The 19,282-nt window shown below is 37.8% G+C and overlaps 2 protein-coding genes across 5 annotated transcripts in view; both read left to right on the forward strand.

Annotated features, from left to right (window-relative positions):
- LOC149623439 (GTP-binding protein 2) overlaps window positions 1-2,519 on the forward strand; it is a 96,784-nt gene extending 94,265 nt beyond the window's left edge. For all 4 annotated transcript variants that reach the window (XM_089853391.1, XM_089853392.1, XM_089853390.1 and 1 more), the window contains 4 exons: window positions 46-400; window positions 466-668; window positions 730-930; window positions 999-2,519. In XM_089853391.1, coding sequence (XP_089709517.1) covers window positions 46-400; window positions 466-668; window positions 730-930; window positions 999-1,670 — 1,431 coding nt within the window. In that variant the 3' untranslated portion in view covers window positions 1,671-2,519. The remainder of the gene's footprint in view (window positions 1-45; window positions 401-465; window positions 669-729; window positions 931-998) is intronic.
- A 1,514-nt stretch (window positions 2,520-4,033) lies between these two features.
- Window positions 4,034-19,209, forward strand: LOC149623442 (Y+L amino acid transporter 2). The gene is made up of 9 exons (XM_089853398.1): window positions 4,034-5,154; window positions 12,608-12,733; window positions 14,475-14,568; window positions 15,285-15,329; window positions 16,225-16,348; window positions 16,527-16,630; window positions 16,730-17,061; window positions 17,293-17,385; window positions 17,475-19,209. The coding sequence occupies exons 1-9, from the start codon at window positions 4,641-4,643 to the stop codon at window positions 17,540-17,542; spliced, it is 1,500 nt and encodes a 499-aa protein (XP_089709524.1). The 5' UTR covers window positions 4,034-4,640; the 3' UTR covers window positions 17,543-19,209.
- Window positions 19,210-19,282: the final 73 nt, after the last annotated feature.

Below are 19,282 nucleotides of genomic sequence, written 5' to 3' on the forward strand. Positions count from 1 at the left end.
TAGCCCAATCAGTAATGAGGACTATAATACTGACTCTCCAATTAGGTACTTGTTCGAAAAGTACCAGATGATCAGCAAACCATTGAACTTCGTGCTGCTGTTTTGGGGAACTTAGATGTAGGGAAAAGTACCTTACTCGGTGTATTGACGCAAGGCGAACCTGATAATGGTCACGGAAGTGCCAGGTTAAACTTATTTCGTCACTTACACGAAATTCAATCAGGACGTACATCCAGTATTAGCCGAGAAATCTTGGGATTTGATTCTCGAGGTTGTCCCGTCACCTACAACATCTGCAGGACATCGGAAGAGATTTGCGAGACTGCTAGTAAATTAATTACCTTCATTGATTTAGCGGGACACGCGAAATATCTTAGAACAACCGTGTTTGGTCTTACAGGTAGAATTAGTCATCATCCTATCCAGGATAAGTAGTTTTAATTTTAAATTACGCTTATGTTTAAGGTCATTCTCCGCATTTCGCAATGTTGGTTGTTAGCGCAATATCTGGGATTGTTGGAACCACGCGGGAACATTTAGGTTTAGCGATGGCCTTGGATGTACCTGTTGTTGTTGTGGTTAATAAGTTAGATTTGGCGGGGCGTCACGCTCTAGATAAAACGTTAGAGCAGTTGAAAACATTACTGAAAGGACCCGGTTGCAAGAAAGTAAGTGGTTATAGACCCAATTTAAGTTGATACACGCTCAAGATTACAAATCACTTATTAGGTCCCACTGACGATTGAATCAAAAGATGATGCCTTAACAGCGGCGAGTTTATTGTTATCGGATAGTATAGCACCCATTTTCTTGGTATCTTGCGTCACTGGAGAAGGATTGAATCTCTTGTATACTTTCCTACACGTATTACCACCGGGATTATCGACAAAGGAACGCGAAAAGAAGTTGCAGAGACCCGTTGAGTTTCAGGTTAGTTAGTAAAGACTAAAGACGGTGCAAGAATAAACTTGATCTAATTGTAACCCGTCCAAAATCAGGTTGACGAAACCTTTAGGATACCGGATGTAGGCGACGTTGTAGGAGGTTTATTAGTAGGCGGTGTCATCCGCGAAGGTGACCATCTCTTAGCTGGACCTACCGAATCTGGAACCTTCCGTCCAGTCTCAATTCTTTCACTCCATCGACATAAAGTCGCTTGTCGGGTCGTTCGAGCCTGCGAGAGCGCTTCGATTAACATATCGTTATCGAATGGCAACTATAGAGGCCGTAGAAAAACGCAGCAGCGTGGAATGGATGAAGAAGATTCTTCTTCTTCTTCGTCTTCCGGAGATGATGTAGAACCACCGTTTTATCTTCGTCGAGGAATGGTTCTTGTCTCAGCAAGTGAACCATTGCCTCCCGTGTGTCTATACTTTCAAGCCAGGATTAGAGTTCTGTTTCATGCCACCATCATTCTTCCGGGATTTCAAGCCACCGTCCATATAGGTAACGTTCGTCAAACCGCCACCGTCATAGGAGTGATGGGAGGGCAAGGAGTGGCTACTAACGAGACCGCTTCAGTCATGTTTAAATTTATGCGTCATCCGGAATGTATTCATCCTGGAACGCAGTTACTCTTTCGAGAAGGTAATTCTAAAGGTATCGGGCAAGTAACGCAGGTCTTTAGGGTCGATGATGGCACGTCCGTCGGTGTACAGCCTGCAAAGTAAACTAGGCCGTCTAGTTAAATAGTAATTATCAAAAAATATTAACAAAATTACACCTTGAAGCACAAATTTCTTAACAAAAGGACATGTTTATAAGAAAACTCTTTAAAATGATTAATATTACAACAGTACCGAGAAACAACATCACATTGTGTTAATAATATCTTCGATCTCTTTTTATTAACCCCCCATCAATGAACAGCGTTTCATGGTAATGTTTTATCATCACGCGTTATTTGTTTTTACAAATTTAAAGTCACTCAAGCGCAAGTGTCAGTGACGTGTTCAAAGTTTTGTTTTATTTAGCGACAGATTTGCTTGTAGTTTTTGAAAGGGATCATATGATAAGATCTGAAAAGAGAGTAGAGTATATCATGGAAATAAAATTTTCTAATGATAATATCGGGAAAATTGTTTCCGAATTTGTTGCGACAATAATCCAAATTTTTGGGGTTTTTTTTTTTTTTTTTTTTTTTTTTTTTTCTTCATATCGTCACGAAACATCTCTCATAAATAGTTAATATTTTAATTAGAGTTTAACACAAATAATAATAAGTTACGATTGTTGAATCCTTAAAGATATTTTTATGATTTTAAATAATTGAAAGTCAACACCCACCAAAGGATGTTTTTATTAAATTCTTTATTTAACTTTAAAAAGAAAAATCTTTTACTCTCCACTTGAACTTTTAACTAATCTTTCTATAACTCTTCTTAACCCTTAATCTTCTACAAATATATCAAAACTCCACTATTTCTTAAAAAGGGCAAAAATGTGTGTAGCTGTATGCCCACAGTTTTCAGATTTAAGTTAAAACTGAAACAGTTATTAATAAAACAAATTTCAATTAACGATTTTGTTTTTTTCTTTTAAATTAACGATTTCATCAAGAAGTTATATCAGTATCTCAGAGAGAAGGTATAAGATGCCTTTGTATTCGCGCCAGGCCATAGTCCCAGTCCCCCTTTCAAAATACAAGGGGGGACGTAAAAGGAGGCGCCGGGCTATTTCGCTGCCTCTCCTCAGTCGGAAAATATGACTGTAATTTTCGTCACTCGCGTCGTCGCGCTGACGTGAGTTTTCAAGAACCAATGATATGCTGGTTGTAATTTAGAGGCGACGGGGATTGACTCCGGACAGGCTACGTTTGGACTGGAGATAAAGCTGGAAATCTGGCGAATTTATACCTTCTCTCTGAGATACTAGATATAACTTCTTGATTTCATTTATTGGGGAATTCTAGGTCTAGATGGAAAACTGCTTTATCAGCGGCGTTTATTATGAGCATTGTGTGTACAAGAAGTTAAACACGTTGACGTTTTTTTCTTTACTATCAGGTAGACAGCTGTCAAGGTCCCAAAACGCTTACATAGGTCGGTAAGTAATGAATTACTCTGTTGGTAGGCTTCATAGACCTTTTCAAGGTAAAAAAGGGGGGAGGGGGAGGCAACCCTCAGTATTGGGGCATATAAAGGGTTGATACATTGCCGTTTCTGCGCACTCCCGGAATATAAAATGACTACAGCGTAGGCGCCGAAAAGTGAGATGGGAGGCGAAGTTTTACCCCCGTGTCTTTCCCCCTTAGTTACATCCAAATGGTCTATTATCCGCGGTTCGAATTTGGCGGGAAAGTAGTTCAGGAGAGCGTAACGTGATGTCACTGGATTCCCGCCCAAAAGGCGACAGAGGGAAGTTTAGGAAGGAAATATGAGTTTTTTTTTTTAATTTACGGTATAGTAGGCCTATAATTTTTAATTTGTTTAATTACAGCTAAAATTTTGCAATTTGATTTCTTTTCACTTATGTTTCTGCCCTAAGCGCTTCCAAAATGTATATAGACAAATATAATATCACCCCTCCCCCATTTCCCGCCAAAAAAAGCGCAATGCCTATTTTTCATAATTTCATTTTTGACCTATTTTCTATAAACATTTCCATAATTTATACTATAAAACCGTTCGTATTTTACGATCAGAGATAATAAACCGTTAGAATCGATAAAAAAGTAACCCTGTGAAAAGTAGAAAACGGTATTTAATTTAATCTAACGTGAAAACGTGTTCTATGTTTAACATCTAGATTGTAGACCAGTTCTTTCGGATAAAGTTTTCCAACCCTTTCCTTGGCGATATATATACCGGTTTTTGGGCTTCGGGACCACATATTTTATTACAAAAGAAGAGACCTAACATGGACCTAAATGATATAAATACACCATCACAGAGAGGGGTGCGTTTTTTATCGTAAATCCCTTCAGGGCATGATGGTAGGGAGGGTTGAAATTGCGTCATACGATTTTTCCCATGCTTCCGTATGCAGGGGGTTACCGTAGCAGCTCCGTAGCTGAGATAGAAAAGCAGGATGAAGCCATTCTACCATTGATTTTTGCAGGAAAGTAGGCCTAGTTGCGTACGGAGACAGTCAGTGTGCCCTATTCCGAGAGCGAGCGCCAGTGCTGCTGACTCTATTGGAAGTTGTGGATAGAGAGAGAGAGAGCGAGTTCAAAACGCTTCGCGTACTACGAGAAACGCACGTGTAATTTTCAGACACAAGAAAGCCGCCATCGCGCGCGCACACCCCGCTTTCGGAACTTCATCAGAAAATCTACAGTCTCGCGTGTAGACTATACGGAAGTCCAAAGTCTAAAAAAGACGCAGCTATTTTTTACCATTTCAAGAAAAATCGAGTGGTGAATATCAGTTATCTTTGAAGAGGTCAAAAATATCGCTCAGCCCGAAAAACCTTCGAACCTTACCACGTTCCACCACGACGTTTTTTCAAGTTTCGTCTTATCACTTCTTGAAATTATAAAATAATTTAATAACTATGAGAGTCAAATCCTAACGAAAGTCTTAGAGTTAAGCCTTACGCGAACCGTACGGTTGTGAAATATATTTAAATCAAACTATTCTACCGTCGGTCGGATTTAGGCTAGACTTAAGTTGGTTGACCCTTCACCCGGCTGCTTAACCATGACGAAAAGCGATTCTTACGCGGTCAACGACAAGACCCAAGACGAGGAACCGTCAGAAACGACCAAAATGAAAGCGGTTGACAGTGGTCAAGAAGGCGACGTGGTTTGCTTGAAGGCCAAAATGGGATTGTTGAACGGTATCACGGTCATCGTCGGTTCCATCATCGGTTCGGGTATATTCGTCTCCCCTAAGGGTGTCCTGAAGGGGACGGGTTCCGTGGGCATGTCCCTAGTCGTTTGGATCGTATGCGGTGTGTTTTCCATGGTGGGCGCCTTCTGCTACGCTGAACTTGGTTGCATGATTACCAAAACGGGCGCCGATTACGCGTACATCATGGAGTCGTTTGGACCATTCGTGGCGTTTCTGCGATTGTGGGTCGAGTGCATGATCGTCCGACCTTGCTCGCAGGCCATCGTGGCTCTGACCTTCTCTTTCTACGTCCTGCGACCCATCTTTCCCGATTGTGAACCACCGGATGACGCCGTCAGGTACTTGGCCTGTATTTGCATATGTAAGTTCACTACACTTTCTCTAGTTGATGGTGATGGTTGATATTTACGAAATCTTGGCTGGTACCCAAGACAGGACTATTTTTTCTTTGGGTATGGCTTTGGTGGGAATCGTGACATTCGAGGTGTATGAGACATTGCATGCTGTAAACGTTGCCGGGAGGTGAGGGTTACAGTCTGGTGACATTTTAATGTTTAGTATGTCTGTTCTCAGTCGGAGAAATTTCGTAACTTTGGTGGGATATCAAGTGTCTAAAATAATGTTAAACGACAAATAATTTGCTGTTTTTATAACTTCAGTTTAGCGCCAATGTCATGCGCAGTGAAATGGTTTTTCACTTACGCGCTGCGAGCTTGTAATAGAAGCCATAAACAACATTTTTACCACAATGATTGTCCTTAATGAATTACTATTAATAGATACATGATTTGAAAAGAATAAGCAGAACGGATCCCACGTGGGCTGCAGTTAGGGTTAGCTAGTCACGCAGCCACGTAGCTGTAAACGCCGGTGACAAGTTACGATTCGTATTCAGACATGTTGATAAAAAATAAGCCACACGTACATAGCATTTATAATTCCATCTTGATGTGAAATATTGGATTATTATTTCAATACAAGATGAATTCGCAATTAATTCTCAAGTCTTGCCTTTTATTACTGCTTCCAAGTACTTCCCTCGCGGTTACATAAAAAAATAAGGAATTCCTACCTTTACATTTCCAAATAATCGTCTCCAAAAAAAAATCCTTAACGACTTCAGTCCAATTTATTTGCAAATACGCCCTTCACCCATCGGCACCCTCTAATTGAGTTTCTACCGGCTTAAGGGTGCCCGTATAATTTATTCAACGAGTTTTTTTAATCAGTTTACTTATATCTTGAACGATTATTTACCATCCTTGATTAAAGATTGCGATTGGAAATTCTTTTTAGAAAGATTTAGGTAAAATCCTGCTAGATTTTCATCAAACAGAAATGAATAAGAACTCCAGTGGAATAAAAACTATAAAACCAGGGTTGAACCATTTTTAAATTTTTAATAATTATGCGTTAGCATTCATGCGTTGATTCATGGTACCATGACTTAAATTGGTGGATAGCTTCTCGCGAAGAGCGAATTTAGTAATTCTAGTTATAATCAATGTTTTAGTGATATGGTGACACCACACCTAAAAATCAAAACCGCTTTGATTTTCTTTTAATTAATTCCTTAGAATCAATAAAATCAAAACCCTTGAGACTCGGTATAGGCCTACCCGCAGATATTTTGAACCAGTTCTAACAGAAAAACGCTTTAAAATAAATTAAAAGGCTTCTCTGAACACAAGAAATAACTAAAAATATTGCATAAGCTAAATATTAAAAATAAAATAAAAATAGTAAATAATAACCAGAATTTTAACGATGTGACATGTCTACCCACATATCTATCCATCCTTCAATTTTGCCAACAATTTTTGTAGTTTTGTGCGAAGAATTTAAAAAACTAGAGTCAACGCCCCAAAATTCTTAAATTTTTTTTTTTCCCTCAAAGTGAGGGGAAAACGTGAAATCTATTACCTGAAGTGAAGTAAAACAACTCTGAAATAAAAATAAGAACTACGATTGTCAAATTCAGGAGGTAACAATGAATGATCTTGAAGTATAGGGGCACAAGTTGAAGCACCAATTCGAACAAAACGTTCCTCAAACGAGTACTAATTTGTAGTTTGGACATAGTTCTTTACTTTAGGTAATATACATCTGATGGTTGAAAAAATTAAAAACTAGTAAAAAAAATAATTTATACCGTCCGCACCCCATTACACTCAACCTGGCTCTACGCCTGAATTGCTCTCTGTAGAACTTGCCTGAGATAATAATAATGATAACTTGTCCGTGGCACTACACGTCGGCCTCAACGCGTTGCCAACGGACACAAAAATAAAGCGAGAGTAGTCCTGCTTGAATCGGAAAAGTACCCCTATTGTTAGTTACACAATATTTAACATGAATATTTGACTAACCATGCAAGGCCGACTCTTTTTAAAACCCTAAAGGAAAAATGAAATGCAAATGGTCTGTGTTGTCCGACAACATAAGTCATTAGAAGACTTGTTTCGGCACCGAGCGACCAAATGCCTATATAGTATCGTGAACCAGGCACCAGCCCGTATCAGTCCTCACATCATAAGTTCATGAGATGTGTTCCATAAGTTTGTCGCTGGTTACTGAAGCTCCTCATTAAGTGACGTAGTTGAAACGTCATAGATTCTCTTAAAGCGACGACTGGTGAGGCGCTGTCAATGTTAGTACAGACTAAATACTAAGATGGACTGCAAAACCACGTGTAGTCAATTCTCCCATCGTTCTCAGTATGTCTCTAGAATTACGAAATGTAGGTACTGTCATGCTTATGGAACTTATCTCATAAATTTATGTCACATGTATCACTGGCCCTTTTTCTGTACTTTCACCTAGCCTTAAGCGTAAGCTTATCTAGAACGCCACACACATAGTCTCGTGTCACGTACGGTATATATCCCTCTTCCTTTGGACCAACGCACCATGATTATGCAAGATTTTAACCTTGGAAAATTAGCATAACTGGAATTTTTTCTTTTCTCTCTTCCTAATAAGCTTGTCGAGAATTAAGACCGAGCCAATTTATAAATGACATAAATTGTCTCTTAATTTTCTTTTAAAACTAAACCCTAATTTGTTAATGATAGTTTATTATACACCGAGGGGGAAGGGGCTATTCTTTAATTTAATTGCCCTACCCTTGACAGTGCGTGCTTATATTGAGTACGCTAGGGATACGAGTGATTAGCCCCTCGATGTATTACGCTGCAGATCGTTAATTAAATGATATATTAAAGTTGACACACACGAAGTATATTCCCGCTGCGTTTTGAAAATATGTATACTGTAGTTTTTTAACAGTCTACAGAAACGTAAAAGTAGCCTTAAGGGTGGAAATGAGTTTCTCATATTATTAAAACTCTAGATTAAAAAGACTGAGCTCTTAATATATGTTTGAAAGGAAAGATGGTTTTTGATGATAGAAATCATCAGAGCGCAATTTCTTCCCTTAAATATCTGCCTCAATTCAAACTTTGACATATTTATACGATAATTTAAATTTGTTTTATCAATGGAAACGATTACGTAAACACTTTCAGAGTTCAGTGAATTTTAATCACACTTACAATCATCCTTAATATATATATTTTTTTTTTTGCGACAAGTCAAAACCGTTTTACAGTGTCGCTGGTTCTAAGCCTAAATGTCAAGGTTTCTCATGAGTCTCCAATTACGAAAATTATTATCTTGTCCTAACCCCTAAAGTTTCCGGTCGGGAAGTAGGGGCATAGACATATTTATATTAACAATAGAGCAATCTAAATTTCTTTCCATCGAAAATATATGACCTATTGTTCCCCGAGGACCCCTTGGCAACGCGATAAATTAGGCTGCTTTTCAGTGCACTGTTACTTCCACTAGAGTATAGTGGATTTACGTCAAATCTAATACAAAGTATATAGGAATCTGACGTTAATTAATAGGCGTCTGCTTTTTCTTATCTAAATGCCTTGAAAGTTTCGCATTTCCCTGTCCAGGTGGTAGACCGAGATTAAATTTTAGTTTGATTTCGAAAGAAGTTTCTATAAAATGCTAGACAATTCGACCTTGATAACTGTAAAATATTTAACTACATTGGAGTTATATCTCGTCTGGATGTTTTCGTTACTTTACCAAAATCCACTACAGCCCGTCTATAGAATGTGGTCAGCCATTTTTCTGGATGACCGCGGATTGGCAAAATCTTTACCAACTACTTAAGAGTAACGTCGCGGAAAAACTATATTCATCTTCCAAGGTAAAGTGATTTGGTCTTTCGCGTTGTTAAATCGGCGGCTATCGTCCTATTACTGGAGAAATTTTGAAGTGAATGTTCATGAGGCAACGAGACTCCATTTCCCAAGTTGTAAATTACATGATTTCTGGGAAACTTTTCAAAAATTTTCTAAAGAAAGGCACGCCCTGTTGAAACCCGAAACCCGAGCTAAAATGGCACCCGTAATACTTCTCCCAATACACGTAATACCCCTTATGACCTCTATATAAAAGATCCACCAGAGTCAATATAAGGTAGAGGTACAACCGGGTACCCTCTCTGGTTAGTTACCCTATACTAGTCCTACCACCTACATCCAATTCAATTCGAGTATAAAAAACTACATCCCCATCTCTTCATCCGTCCCATATCAAAACCTTTTGTCCCACCACAAAAATCTTTTGAACAGAAGAAAAGAGACGTGGCATCATTTCACGTCCCAACGTAATTTTCTCCTTTTTTCTATCATCTAAAAATATACCCACTCCTTCGAGTTTTTTTGTTCATCAGGCCTGAAATAAAATATATGGAATTGCACCCTTCAGTTCCTCTTTTCATTTTATCTTCATCTCGTATTCTTTCATGGTACCATCTTAATTTCGTCTTAAGATATCGTAAATTCTTTGGACAGTGTGAAGTAAAGCCATTGAGACCGGCTTTATGAATAGGTTCACTAAACTTTAAAATAAAATTTATGAGAAATTAAATGCGGGTGTCGGAATGATTAAAAGAATATTTTAGTGAAACAATATTTATAATTTTGGGGAACGAAAAACTTCCTCAGTTCTTTTGTGACCATTTCCTTGGTCTACGAGTGAGTTTCCTGATTTGACGGGTCCTTTTGGGATGGTTAATTACATTTCCCTCTTCCCCCACTGAATTTTGAATTGTTTATAGCGATCTTTAACTAACTAATGTCATAAAACATCATTATAACCTTCATGATTTGGTTCCCTTTTTATATGCCGATTTTCGCACTTCCCCCCCCCCCCCATTCTACTGGATAGGAGCGTCATTTCTTAAATTACAAAATTTAAACCCTAAATTCACAGGTACAACATTAGTAAACCTAGGTTGAAATAAATTCGTAGGATTACGTCATTCCCTTTCCTGAACCATCCTTGCCTTTCCTTAAGTTGTAACTATATAGTTCTCTCGGGACTATTTTCAGGGCATCATAAATTTTAAACTCCCGACCATTATTCCATCTTATGAATTAGACGTAAGCCTAAGACAATGGGACGACTTATTTTATGACATTTTACTTTCGGCTTTCGGCTAGGAAAACCCCGGAAGTTCGCTTCGGAACATTTTTTTTTATCCTTGCCGAATATGTCAATGTGTTGCAGCGGAGGATCGCAGCCTCCGCTACGTCTAATAATAGATCTTCTGCCTCCCCTGGTTCCTCTTCGTCTCTCGAGTCGCGCGCCGTGTGATAATGGTCCTCGTATCCAGCCACAACCAGAATTTGCAGCCGGCGTCTTGCACGGAAGCTTACCAAACCCCCACTCCTTCAAGAGTAAATCAAATAGGAGTGTCCAACTTCAATATTAGGTCTTGGAGAGCCAGGTACCTGTAGGGAATCTCAGCTGCTAACACAAAGGCGGCCCGAGAACGTATGGCTGCCTTCCATCCCGTATAAGAACCGAAATTATTGACCAGTTAGTATAAAATCTAGGCCTCATTTTCAAAGGGATGACCCACTCTCCAATGGTGCCATAGCTACAGAAAACCTTTAGCTGCTCTAGGTCCCAGACCAGTGGCGGCGCCAGGATTATTTTGAAGGTAGACTGTCAGGCTGCTATGACACAAGTAATTTGCTGAAACTCTGCGATATTTTTCGAAATTTTTGAGCCCCTCTTTAAACCTGAATTAGGCTAACTCCTACCGCAGACTACTTTTGGAACTGCAACTGCATGCCGCAGACCTTTTTCAATTCGCGTCTTAGAGAAACTGAGTTATGCAGCTACTAATCTGTCTTATCGCTGAGTATTATACTCTTTTTGATTTACTCTTGATATAGCATATGGAGAGAGAGGCTAAAGGAATCCCCTATCCTAGTGTTGTTGGATTTAGGCAGAATCTATCAGACGAAATCGTATTAAAAGCAGCTGCCGTTGTTTCTAAATACCTTATAAACAATGCACCGGGCTTCCGTGAATTCACGCAAACTTTGTACCACCAGATTCAAGGTTCTCCCGCGTTGAGACTGAAGAAGTTCGTGCGTTGAAGCGAGTATATGAAACTTCTCCATATCATACCCAAGGGATCACACCCTCGCGATGTAAACGTGGGACTTATTACCTTTAAAAAACCACAATAAGCCTACTTCAAGTAGCGGACTTTTAACTACTTCAATATTCCGGTCGCACCCAACCACGAGTAAACTTCCAAGGCGCGGACGTACACACTTTACTTTTACTTTGCTTAATGGTATTTACCTCCACATTAAAGTTTTACGTTTTCAACGTTATTAATTGTTAGAAGATCTAAGCCTAACGCTACTGTAGGCCATAGCTTGTAGGCGTGATACTTTCGTACACTGTACAGTACAGAGGAAGTCGATTCGATCAATTATATACCTTTCAGCTTGTAAACCACACTGTAATCAGACCCCTGTCCGGTCCGGTACCAAAGATGAAAGCACTCCTAACGTCAGCGTGGCAGTCATTGACCCAAAGAAAGTGGCGAATCGATATTAGTTTTTCATTTGCGAAGGGAGTGTTACGCTTAGTCCCCGACTGAGCCAAAAATAGACATTCTCTATTTAACTCCCGAGCGGAATTGGATCAGATAAAATTCATTCTTTAGCGTTAAAGATGTGATGAAGTGTCTACTCTTCGAAATAAGCCTTTAACGATATTAGAAAAGCGGAAAGCGAATAAAAAAAATTGTCTACGAAACTGACCTATATCAGTAATGTAACCTCTTTCTGGCTTTGGCTGTATCGACTGTTCGAGTGACCCAATTTTTTTCTTTTGGGAGATGACCTCGGATGACTCCAAATAACCCTGGTTAAGAACATTCAGATGATTCAGTTCGGCTAAAGGGTCTTGTAATGATGAACAGACGTTCTTGGGATCCCTGTCCAAATTTCCAGTCCCATTATTTGAAAAATGGGCAGTTCAAGATTGATTTTTATATTTTAATTAGCACACTGGAACAGATGTCGTGACAAAGCGAAATTTATTGTTAAGTCTAAATAATTCATTTTTACCGACTGAATGCCCTATATTTTTCATTATCCCTTTAATAACTGTATAATGGACAAACCAGACCAGACATAATGTCCCTTAACTTTTGACCCACTTATTGGATATTGTATTTACGACACCGTTTTATAAGTAATGGTCACTTAATACGTTTTGGCGTTGCTGATACTATCGAACGAAATTACGTTTCTGATGCGCGTGGGCGATTGAACTTTGACCTTTATATCCTGAACGATAATTCAATAACCGCCCACGCGCAGGTTTCTAAGAATTTTCCGGAATGTTTGTTGAATTTTAAACCGAAATCACTTTCCAAACTTCCATGATAAATATAGTTCATTTTCTTTTTCTATTTTTAGGTTTATTAACTTTCGTCAATTGTTGGGACGTCAAGTGGTCTACTAGAGTCCAGGATTTCTTTACTTACGGAAAACTCTTAGCCCTTGCCACCATCATAGGAACCGGAGTGGTTCAACTGTGCTATGGTAAGTGATAACACCCTGAGCTAGTTAGGGCGGTGTTATTTTAGGTCTAAACGCGTGGTAGGATGACGCAAACCCGTATAATTAAAAATAGGTTCTGAGAATCTCTATATACTCTCTCTCTCTCTGCGATGTGACCAGAATAAATTCCCCCACGTTTCGAATAAGAATTGTTGAGACCTGGAGATTGTAACACCTTATTCTTAACTGGGTGCATAATGTCGTTTTAATTTTAATTGCTGGAAACCTTCCCAAACTGACATGGCAAGATATGTCACACTTTTAAAGTAACGTTAGCCCCAATGCAAATGCAGAGAGAGAAACTTTGTTTCAAAATATGTGAGGGGTCCGGACTCTCTACTCTCGAAGTTACCATTACCATGTAGGGTGCAAATCGGACACACCTCTTTCAGAATTGATTTAATATCGATTCTCGTATCCCGAGCGCTGACACATAATCCTACAGCCGTTCCGCTTCCAAAATAGCTTCTATACCGTCTACGTGCTTCGTTTCTAGTTAGTAGCACACCCCCGGTTTTTCGACTTACGTCATTCTGACGTCATTACCCCCCTCCCTCCAAAACCTTGGCTTGTACCTGCTGCTGCGGTATTTGGGATGATTTTCTTTACGTCATGAGACAACCCCTTTCTTTTATGTTGTTGACTTTTAAAATTTTTTTAAAAAAGGATTGTTTTTACACTTGACTGAATTTTTGGCTTAAAACCAAATCAATATTTTGCACAATTTCTTCTTGAATATCTATCATATCCCATGAATATTCATACTGGATGTATACTGTATATTCAATGCACATGAATCACATGCAATGACTTAATCAGCCTCATTGGTCTTCCTGGGTACTCGTGTTAGTGTATGAGAAAACAAAGTACAAGCCTCCTTGTCTCGTGACGTACTTTTAATCATAGCGTGGAAGTATATTTAAAGGTCAAATATACTTTCTGGGCTTCTGCATTCATAGGAGAATGTACAAAATTCATGTTTTCCAGTACAGGGAGCTAAACTGAATAGAGTTTAAGGCGGGAAACGGCCATATTTTCTTCCTTAATGCGGCTAAACCTAATTCAAAGGTTTTAGGTGGATTAAAAATATAGCTTCTTTTATCTGCAGGGGATGTGAGAGTGGAATATTATCGAGTCTACATGTTATCAAAATAAGTTGGTGAGGGCGCTTGCAAGTGCGTTCGCTGATAAGAGTTTTTAGAGCCTCTTTAAGGGATACTTTCCTTGATAATTGTGCCTTATTAACTAAAGATTAATAAGGATGATTAAAATAATCACCCCATTTGAGGTTTGGGAAAATATCCATGAACTTGACCCTAGTTAAGAATTGAGTAATAATTTGTTTTGGCAATTTTATCCGGGGGAACTTTGCCAAGTATTTTAATTGGAAAAATATTTTCTTAGGAAATTAATGATGTTTTCGAAAATTCTTAACGAAGTTCTTATTCGATAATATTGGGAATGATTTATTATATTTGCATGTATGGCGGAATAAAATATTTCTTTTAGGTGAAATGAAAGGTTTCAAAGTCGGTTTTAAGATAAAACTTCCCAAAAACTGGTACGAGTTAAGCCAAATTTGAAAATGAAAATTGAAACGTACGAGTTTGATTTGTGATTTATTTTAACTTCCCAATAAACATAATTTTGGCCACTCAAATTTGAGGTTATTGAATAGTTCCTTCAGTATCTTATACCTTATGATTTCTTTAAAAATTCGCAGGCCATACTGAACATTTCAACTTTGACGACACTGAAACTGATGTGACGAAAATAGCGTTATCTTTCTACTCTGGCCTTTTCGCCTACAACGGATGGTAAGTTGAATTACATCCATCAATTAATCTTGGCAGAACATCCTAACCAATGAATTAGCTAGCCCGTATGATTCCAAATGTTGCATTTACTTATGGATAAGAATGCTCAGTAACTCGAGTAAAGGAAAGGGTCTCGCGTACTGTACATCTCCGAATAAACTGCATTATTTCATTGACCATAACTCCATTGGGGATTAAGAGGATAATCCTTTCAATGCCAATCAAGGAAGTCCCCGTGGATCGAGGCACGCATCCACTCCATCTGACCCACTTGTAATTGTACCTCTGTTGGTAGACTAAACTAATCGTTTAGAACCTAGTTCGCACTACCCAAAAAAGTTAAATTTTGAAGTTTGCGTGGGCTTGGGAAACATAATTACGGTAGTAAAACAAAATTTATGTCAGTCCGTAGCTGCTCTAACTGATAATAGCTTACTAGAGGTTGGAATACATCGGTTTCACTATACCCCTTCATGAAGTCTCGCTCAAAATTTATGTGCGAACGCGACTCCCGTGATTTTCAAGTCCCTAGCTGGTTGCCATTTGTCGCAGTTAGGTTAAAACAGTAGCGCGTTTCCGTCCAATTAAGGTTGTCACTCTATTTCAAGAGTGTGTTGGGAGAAAACCTGCTAATCTCTTTAAAGTGGCGCTACTTTTGTGATTTTTCCCGCCTACGCTCGTATACCACCTTTAATTTTCTTTCTTTTCTCTCTTAGGAACTACTTGAACTTTGTCATTGAAGAATTAAAAGAGCCGCATAAGTAAGTTTCACCATTTTTACCAGAAGTAATTTACTCAAAGTACTCGCCAATCCGACCTCTCAAGGGTATCTTTATTAGCCAGCGTACGACTGAGAAAATCTGCTTGAAAGATAGTTACTTCGTATAATCCGCATCTGTTATTTTTATTTAAACAAAGTGTACAAATTCCCTCTCAAATTTCATCCATTGTTTATATTAAGTGATAATACTCTTAAGTGGTTTATTTTGAAGATTAGGCAACTTAGGCTTTAAGCGGAGGCCCAAAAAACCGGATGGGCTTATCTCAAAGTGTTCATACGTATTTGGTTATTATTTCGCGCCGTATAAGGGCGCCTAAAATATAATAAAAGGCAAAAAGCTATTCCAGTCGCCGGCTTAAGAGGTTATTTAAAAACTTTTTATCACAGGCATGGGATTTTTAATGAGTGATATGCCTCGCGGAGTTCAAATCAATCCTAAATAAAACCGTGAGATAGAAACTAAATTTTTACTAATGAAAAATGGAAGATGAAAAAAAAATATGGTTTTGAATTTCTGTCCTCTTTTCTAAGTACATGCCTTTTATGGGAAAAGATTTATCTATCTCTAGAAGTCTCAAATATAGGACATGAATATGAAATATCGGGTTACACCGCGCCGTTAGGCTTAGCTTAGGGTAAAGAGTTATAAAGATAACTCTTTGATGTCATACCGGACACAAACACTGATGTGTCTTTGACGTTCTTACACAATAAAACAGGATGAGGGCTTTATGTAATTCAATATATTATTCCAAGGAATGCAACGTAAATCGTATCTTACAAGAGGTCTTGTCGGAATTTAGGCTTACTTCCCGGTTTAACTGATAAAGCTAAAGTTACTAATTCCTTGGGTTATATAATTCTTTTACGTACAGAAACCTTCCGCGCGCAATCGCCATATCATGTGTTCTGTGCACCGTAGTCTATTTCCTGACTGTAGTTGCGTTCCATACCACACTCTCTGTCCAAGAGGTCTTGGGAGCCGAAGCCGTCGCAGTTGTGAGTCATCCTGGAAAGGACTCCCGTTCGCCATCATGAAACCAATAGAGGATAAACGCCGGAAACTTTGAGTATTTCCGGCTGGCGTGCGGGCTGATCTCTATTGCTTTCTGGCGTTACGTCTGTCTTCCTTCTGTTATGCCAATCGATCATTTATTGTTATAAATCTCCATTTTAGACCTTTGCTGACAGACTATACGGGAATTTCGGATGGGTGGTACCCGTTTTTGTGGCTCTGTCCACATTTGGCGGTGTCAATGGAATTCTTTTCACCTCTTCTCGGTACGTTTAAAATATACCTCACACTCCCTGTTATTCGCTCTTGGTGGTAGATATATAGACCCAGAACGTTCAGCGCTAACATTAATGTCTTGACTACAGGTTGTTTTACGCTGGGGCGGAATATGGTCAAATGCCGGAGATTCTCTCCATGATCCAGATTAACCATTTGACCCCTATGCCGGCCGTACTTTTTATGGCCATCCTCAGTTTGATCTACTTGGGTTCCAAGGACATTTACGCGCTCATTAACTACGTCGGTTTCGCCACGTGGTTGGCCATTGGTTTGGCTGTCGTTTGCGTACCCTACCTCCGTTGGAAGCAACCCAATTTGCCTCGGCCAATTAAAGTTAACCTCATTTTCCCCATCGTTTACATCGCGGCTTCCATTTTCATTACCATCGTACCCATGATCGCTGATCCAATAGGAACTGGTAAGATTAAAATAAGGTTTTGTACGCCCCGCTTTACAACGAAATTAATTAGGTTTTTTGAGGCATATTCCGCGTCGTTAGAATGTTTTTAGTTTTTGGTTATGACAGGATTTCTTAGTGCAAACCTGGAAAATGTAATTAGGTTTGCGTGCGTACTAGCACTAGTATCATACGTTGATAAGATATGTTCCATAGGAAACTAAAACCTCAAATTATTTTATCAAAAAACAGGATTTGGCATGATCATGATTTTAACTGGAGTTCCAGTTTATTTCATTTTTGTTTACTGGAAAAACAAACCGAGATTCATTCAAAACGCAATAGGTTAGTTTCTTTTATTAAAATATTCTTCGAATTAGGCTTAAGGACAGGTTTTACTCGATTTACATATGTTTTTTCTTAAAAACCCGTAGATGGTATGACATTAACACTACAAAAAGTAATGGTTGTTGTTCCATCCGAAAAACCGAAGCCAGTTTGAAAGAAGAACGTAACATTTTTGACTCTAGGCGTTAAGAAGTTTGTTTTATTGATATAAATACAAAAGTTGGACTGCAAATTCTCATAAAGTTACATAAAGGGGACACACATAAATGCCAATTTGCTAAAACAACAACAAAAAATGGACTGTAATGTATTGTATATTTTGTTGTGTTCGTGGAATTCAACACCAAAGATAATTATAGGATTGGGGGGAAACATAGTAATTAGTTGGCGTTTATTTAGAGAAATTAATTTCATTGCTCAGTTTTGAAAGTGAAAAACGGTCGTTTGTTTTAGAATCTCCATTTAACCCTAAATCTTCATTCCTGGATATAAATAGGCTTAATTATATTTTTTGACTAATATAATGCGTATTTAATTTTTACAGAAAAAAAATTAAGTTTTTTAAGGTTTTGAAAAATATAGTTTATTTTCGTATGTATTAATTAATTTTCAATTCAATTCAAGAGGTAGGTAACTAGTGTTCCTAAAATATTTTAATCTTAACTAGCTTACGTAACGCTAAATTGTACTGTGTTTGACGTTGTAACCCGCCAAAAGTTTTGGCGGGAAATTATATTGGCAAATTTATAAGGGCGGCCATTTTGGAAACAATTCAAACATTATAGAACAAAGACCAATATACGTATCAAACTAACTCCCGCACTAATTAATATGAAATAAACTCATTTTTTCAAAACCAAAAAACTCAAAAACTAACCTTAATGAATCGATAAAATATACCAAATAAAATTAAACGAAATTTTCAAGCAATCTTGAACTTAGCCAAGGCTTAAGTCGCCTATCACTTTTATAATAAAACCAAGCCAACTAATATAAATATATAAAAGTGCCACAAAACTAATTAATTTTATAATTTGATATCATGATCTCAGTTTCAAAATTAGCTCATTACCCTAAAACCCCTTAATTTTTTTTAATTAAATTAAAATTAGGAGATTTTTCTATTAAATTCTCGAGATTGCACATTTTCTATTTTTCTAGAATTACTTGCCTTTTAAAGGAAAAAAATTCAAAATACAGGATTTTTTTAGTATAATACAAAATTATGCTAAACATCTATATTACAGCTAAACCTAACTAACATAGGTGCTAAATTAACGCGAGAAACAAGATTTTTACATAAAAATAAATATTAAAACTTGAATGCCGTTTTTAATTTTTTATCGTTAAATGCGACAGAAAATTAAATGAAGACAAAATGAATCGAAAAATACTACCAAAAAAAAAAAATCGACAACAAAAATGAAAACAAAACCAAAACACAACCCTTTTTAATATTAAATATGGGTGCCTAAAATATATCGTAGAATGTGATATAAGACTTGGAAAAATAAGGCATTTTAAAAGAAAATGTATTTTTCTTGTAGAGTGTTTTCTCTGTTTAGCAATAGAGGATTGACAAAAAAAATTGCCGTTGTATAAAAAAAAAATAACTAAAACTACGTAACAATATGGCCTTGTACCAAAAACGTGTTGTAAAAAAAAAACACTCATATATTGTATGTAATATATGTCGAAAAAGAAGATGCGTTAGGAATACGTAATGGTTATAGGCAAGGGTTTTAGGATAAGAGTACGGAAATGTAAAAAAAAAAAAAAAAAATGATGGAAAATTAAAATACGCAGTTTGATGTTTCAGAATCTTTGTGATTATATAGAGGGAGTTTTGGCCCACTCCTGTAAGCTAAGCAAAATTTGACACATGGCGGCACTT

This window comes from Phalangium opilio, unplaced genomic scaffold (assembly GCF_054372755.1).
Source record: "Phalangium opilio isolate 3A_F unplaced genomic scaffold, DU_Popi_V2 ptg000113l_1, whole genome shotgun sequence".
NCBI classification, from domain to species: Eukaryota; Metazoa; Arthropoda; class Arachnida; order Opiliones; family Phalangiidae; genus Phalangium; species Phalangium opilio.

Bases quoted from the DNA above. Each gene is read 5' to 3' on its own strand.
- LOC149623442 (XM_089853398.1), top strand. From the start codon at position 4,641: ATGACGAAAAGCGATTCTTACGCGGTCAACGACAAGACCCAAGACGAG. The intron at 5,155-12,607 runs GTAAGTTCACTA...TTCTATTTTTAG, and splicing joins CTTGGCCTGTATTTGCATAT to GTTTATTAACTTTCGTCAAT. The intron at 16,631-16,729 runs GTACGTTTAAAA...TCTTGACTACAG, and splicing joins ATTCTTTTCACCTCTTCTCG to GTTGTTTTACGCTGGGGCGG.